The 6,000-nt window shown below is 40.8% G+C and overlaps 1 protein-coding gene across 3 annotated transcripts in view; it reads right to left on the bottom strand.

Annotated features, from left to right (window-relative positions):
• Nucleotides 1–6,000, bottom strand: part of CTNNA2 (catenin alpha 2) — a 1,370,089-nt gene that overhangs the window by 919,503 nt on the left and 444,586 nt on the right. For all 3 annotated transcript variants that reach the window (XM_013007524.3, XM_045283854.1, XM_004713853.3), the window contains exons 5-6: nt 2,765–2,884; nt 2–268 (exon numbers count right to left, since the gene is read on the bottom strand). In XM_013007524.3, the coding sequence (XP_012862978.1) occupies nt 2–268; nt 2,765–2,884 (387 nt within the window). The remainder of the gene's footprint in view (nt 1; nt 269–2,764; nt 2,885–6,000) is intronic.

Genomic DNA, 6,000 nt, shown 5'->3' with positions numbered 1-6,000 from the left:
CGTCAAATTCATTCAGCGCTGCGGCCAGCTCGCCGATGCCCGTGTGGCCTTTGGCTTCGTCAGTGGGCGAGGTAGCCTGAGCGGCGTTGGAGATGCCAGCGATGGCTTCCTGAACTTGCTTGAACACGTAATCTCGGTTGGCTCTGGTGGCGGCCACGTCCGGGTGGCGGAGAAACGCTTGGGAAGCCGTGTACAGCATCGTGGCATTCTTCTTGAGAGCCCCACGGGCCGCCGCCATCTCATCCCGACAGTGAGGGTCTTTCAGCTCCTGTGGGAACAAAACACAAAGCCTGTCACCCACATGACGTTGTCCATGAAGGATTTTTTCGTGGGGATTGGAATCACAGTCTCTTAGAAGTGACTTGGGTGGCTGGGATTTTGCACATAAAACGATCCTTTCTGGGTGAAACGTCGGGGCTTCTCTCCTCCTCCTCCATGTGCACCTGACGGTGAGCCACTTACCTGGCTTGTCCTGCCCCCGTGCCTGTTACCGACTCAACACCCAGAGACAAGCTCTGTTCCTTTCCGTTTCCCCAATGTCCTGTTGTTTTCCCAGCAGGAAGACGGATCTTATTTACTGTATATACTAAGTCGCACACATTGCCCTCTTACAGTGTATGTCTTCAATGAACAAAGGGCTTTGTCTCTGATGTACACTATTGCATCACAGTGTTTAGTCTATAATAGGAACTCAGTGAAGATTGCTGAATACATTCAGAACCTGAGGTCCCCACAAAGTAGGGGGCGTGCCTGGGTCAGAATGATTTATCAGTAGACCTGATACTCAGACTTCAGTCTCCTGGCGGCCTGCTTGCCTCCATGTTCAATTACATTCACAAACACGAGAAACCAGAGTGCTGTGATTTTTGCTTAACATGTCAATGCTTTTCCATTATCCGTTCAGAAAAGGGTCTTCTAAAGAAGAAAAGAAAGCCTTCCTTTCGTTGCATCTTAATCCATGGTTTGCCCACGGTTGCTCAGTCAATTCGAACCCGCGGTGACCCTGTATCACACAGTAGAGTGGCCTCGTGTGGTTCCTAAAGCCATACATCTCTCTGGCTGCAGACTGCCAGAGTGTTCTCACTCAGGTGGCTGGAAGAGTAAAACCTCCAACCTTTGCTTTAGGAGCGGAGGTGGAAGCACTGTGTAGAAGTATCAAGCACTGTGCCGGGGCTCCCTCATTCCTTGGTTTAGGGAATAAGAAATAAGAAGGCAAAGATGACTTAGATCCTCATTTGTGTATAACAAAGTGATACCTATGTGAATCTTTTCATTTAGTTCTGAAAAGCATTGCTAAAAATGCTTGCACTCTTTAAGGAAGCCTTCCGCTCTGAGAGCCAGGTAGGATTACCAGCTAAGTATCTCTGGAACAGTATGTGTCCAGCTTTAAAACAGGGTGGTTCCCCATCCCAGGGGGATGTGCTTCAGCAGACAGCACTGAAGCTGCAGCTTCGAAAGAGGTGTGTGTCTGGTCAGGAGCAAACGAAGAGGGAGGCAGAGAGAGTGGAACACATCCCAGCCCATCAAGCCCTGAAGACTATATTCTGGCTCAGAGCAACCGATGCACAGAGAGGATCGCAGGGCTGGCCCCACCACGAGACATGACAACATCCCTCGCTGATACATCACACTAAGGGGGACAGCACTGGGGACATGGTACTGGAGATGTGCCTGATCTGACCCCACCACAGCAGGGTGAAATACTAAGGGCATAGAGCAGAGCAGCAAGGGGAGCAAAGCAACGAAGTCCCCAAGGAATGCTAAAGATGGACTTTGGGGCCAGGGTATGGCACCCCAGCAGACTCAACTGGAAAACACTCATAAAGGTCAACGGACAGACCTAGAACTGTTTGAGGACTTTTCTGTTTTTGCTGTTGGTTATTTGTTTACTGTCTGTTTGTTTTATTGTATTAGCTGTTGTTTTTATTTTTTTGTTTTCTTTTGCTTTGCTTTGTTTTTGTATGTATTGTTGTCTATGCATGACTATCTGGACAAGATAGGTGGGATGAGCAATCTGGAGGAGAGAACAATGAGACCAATGGTTCTGGGGGGGACATGGGAGAGGAGGAGATGGAGGAAAGAAACAGGGGTGCCAACAAACCTAGGGACAAGGGGGAAATAAGTGATCTAAAAATTGATGGTGCTGGGGGCATAGGATGCCTGGTAGGGCTCGATAAAGGGCAATGTAGCCGAGAGGAATTACTAAAACCTGAATGAAGGCCAAACATGATAGTGGGACAAGAGGAAAGTAAAAGGAAATACAAGAAAGAAATGGGAGGCAAAGGACATTTATAGAGGTCTAAATACAGGCATGTATATATGGAAATGCATTTACATATAATGATAGAGCAATAGATCTCCCATGCCACCTTCCCTCTCATTTTGTCATTAGCTTACCACTCTCCTTCATCGATGTTTCATTGTACGTGCTGCACACCCTGGGTGTGCACAACTGTGCTGGTGTCAACAAGGCTCCGAACCATAAAGTGAGGGTGACCAAAGTGTCTCCCAGAGAGTGACCTCAGCACTACACCACAAGGTGAGATGGATTCAGAAGCTGCTCCCACAGTCGACAGAATGTGTGATGGGGGTGGGGGTTGTGTTCCCAGTAAACCAGTGGTCTGTGACCCATGATGATATCAGGACTGGTACAGTTAGGAAGAAGTGTGTATACTCTAAGACAGGTCAGTTTTTCAGGTCTACAGAGCTACTAAGTTATTGCATTTGAGCATTTTCTTCTCTAACTTTTCACAAATGTTCCCACCTGTTGTCTTCTTGCTGCTACATAGTTAAGTTTCACCATCTCTTTTCCAAACTCCTTAAAGCGGTTTGCCAGGTCTTGCTCATTGGTAGCATTTTTGACAGCTTCCAGAGCCTCCTCCACCTGAGGTGATGAAAAATAAAATACTTATTAATAAATAGTACTTAAATACTCAGACATATTAGAAACGGCAATTCTTTTTTTCAAAATCATAATTAATAGACATTAATATTTAAATGGAATACTGAGATATATCCCCAACATGCCTCTGATCATAGATTACAGATATTTAGAATATAAAAAATCACAATCGCTGAACTCTTCATGCAATTTAAATTATATACTTATTATATTTTATTCAGTTACGGATTTTATTAAAACATAGATTACACTCTCAAATGGCAACATAAGGAATCTGCAGTAAGGAAAAAAATAGATTAGAATTTAAAAACCGATTCTAGAAATCTTTAATGGAATAAATAGGTGCAAACCCAAAGCAGAGATGTTCATAAGCAAAAACTCTGGAGTAACTTCTAAGCTACAAAAGACTTGGGCAGTTTGAGTTTCAGTCCCCCAATCCTTTTGACAACACCTATACATCTGGCAGTAAAGGTACTGCAATTCTTAGCTGAATTTATACCTTACCATACAATGGAACGGGAAAATATTGAGCTTTCACAAGCTGAAGAATTGAAATATTGCTGCCATGCAAGGTAACAATAGCTAGGAGTAGAAGGAGAATGTATAAAATAAAAGCAAGCATACTGTCCTAATGTGCTGTGCTTCATTTTTCTGGAAAATTATTTCATTAAACTTGTGCTAGATGGCCATGGATTTGCATCATGAATTCACCAAGACTCCCCTTATATATGATATGAGAACTTGAGAGGTATGGATGTCCCCTTCACTCCAAATTTATCTTATCCTCAACATGACATAAGGAATTTCTGCAAGTAGTAGCCCTTGAGCATTTTGTCTACTCAAAGTTACAACTGTGATGTTGTAGGGACACCTCCAATAAGTCATTGTCAGATAGCATCTTTCTAGGAATAATTTTAGCAGAAGAAATTGTCATTAATAGTCCTTAGTAAATATTACTAAGGACTAATTACTAATAGTCCTTAGTAAATAAGGTGCATTTCATATATTTTCAAAATCAGAACTTAAACATGAAAGATGTCTGGATAGACAATTCTCTTCTAGAACAGTGGGGTCACTGGAAATAAGAGAAGTTGGTAGGTAAAGCAGAATGAGAAATGCAGAAATGCAGGTGATATATAAGAACTGATGCAAAATTTGAATTGACTCTTGTAATTTGGGGCAAATCAAAGAATAACATCTGGATAAACCTTTGATAGCACAAAAATATATATGATGACTAAAATAGCTGGAAAAGGTTATAGATTAACTCAAGCTTGGCACAATGTCAAAGGTAATCAATACAATCTCCTTATCAAATTTCACTGAGTGAACAAAGAGAATGATACCAACAAGCCAGGGAGAATGGAGAGCATCAAATCATTTACCCTGTATGTATTATATTTAGTTTGTTAGTAATTCACTTGCAAGGAAATAGTTATAGTCAGCAAGCGTACTTATTTAAAGTTAGGGTGGCAGTTGCTCAATCTAGACTCAGCAAAACATTATGTTTAAATTAGTATCTTCTTGAGACAAAGGACACTTTATCTTCCATATCATATGTATTGATTATTTGATTTCTCAATGTTAGACAACCCCAGTTCTGACCAAAATGTCTTTGGCCTCAACTCAGGGTAAAAAAGGAACTATAATAGAAAAAAGGGATTGATGTGTTTTGATTTTTTTTTTTAGTTATTCAAGCCAAGTTGTATTTCATAATATTAAATAGTCCATTTAATTAATACATTTTTTTGAGTTTAACATACCTCAAATCTTCAGAACAATAAATCAGGAATGCCTCACATTCTAACAAATTTATGATCATCTTAACATGGCTCTCACCAGCATTACCAAGAAGACAGTTCTTGGCCATTGTTTGTTCCCGCTGCTTATTCAAGTTGTAAATCCTTTCTCGGGACATAAAAACTGGTTTCGGGAAGAGTGAAATAATTTTCTCCCGGGGAGCTAAAGCCTAGATTTGTTTTCTCATAAATATAAAACAAGACTCTTACCAGTTGTTAATCAGACCAATTTGGTATGTTTTTTATGCTGTGTTACACATAAATTATTTTTGTACTGTTTGTTTCTGAAGATTCCAGATGCTGGTTTTTATTTATACTTTTATTTCAATGGAGTCTTTGTTTTGATTATAAGGCAGCACCATGGATATGTAACATCTATACAAATGTAGACTTAGTTATATTCAGAAGGTTAATCTAATTAGACCTTCTTCGGCTGGACCCAGGAGACAGCTGTTTTACTGCCTAAACCCAGGCTGGGTTCTGAACACCAAGGGAGAACATTTTTGCTGAGTTAGATATCTCTGTCATTACTAGTTACAGCCAAATATCACTGAAAACTCTATAAAAGACATTGAAATGTGTTCCCTGTTAGTGGGTTTAGATACCATTTCTCAAGCTTGTCATTTAGAATTCTTCAAATCCTGTTCTCCTGACAGAGCTTCTCTGCCTGCAGTGAGTGTTTAGTTACAGAGGTGTCAAATAATTTTTGACAGGCTTCACATCTCAAGTTTTTTTCTGGTTAAAACTGGCCTAATTGAGATGAAACAGCAGTCTGATAATTATTTATTAACCAAATATTTATTAAAAGCCTACCATGAGGTGAAATAACCACTCATTTGTCAATTTGTCATACTGTGGTGACTTAACTATTGCTGTAATGCTGTAGACCTTGTCACCAGCATTTCAAATACCAGCAGGGTCACCCAAGTGAATAGGCTTCAGCAGATCCCCCAGAAAATGAGGAGACTATGAAGAAGCAATGCAGTATCCATTTAAAAAAGAATTAGCCACTGAAAACCCTGTTGACAGCATTGAACACTGTCAGTTACTGAAAATCTAATGAATAGAAGCAGAACATTGTCAGAGATAGTTCCAGAATATAAGACCACAGGTCGGTCAGAAGGTGCTCAAAATATGACCAAGGAAAAGCTGACTTTTGAAAATAGAGCCAAACAAAATGATGTAGATGGAGTCAACCTAGGGGAGGAATGCCTTCAGGACCTTCATGTAGTGATTGGGCACTATCCAGCAGGAGAAGACACAGCTACAAACATCAATAAAGAATTGGAACATGGAACG

This window comes from Echinops telfairi, unplaced genomic scaffold (assembly GCF_000313985.2).
Source record: "Echinops telfairi isolate 266 unplaced genomic scaffold, ASM31398v2 ScPeMD7_7467;HRSCAF=8505_1, whole genome shotgun sequence".
Lineage (NCBI taxonomy): Eukaryota > Metazoa > Chordata > Mammalia > Afrosoricida > Tenrecidae > Echinops > Echinops telfairi.
Note: the sequence above shows the minus strand (reverse complement) of the source record. Positions and strands in the feature narration are given on the sequence as shown.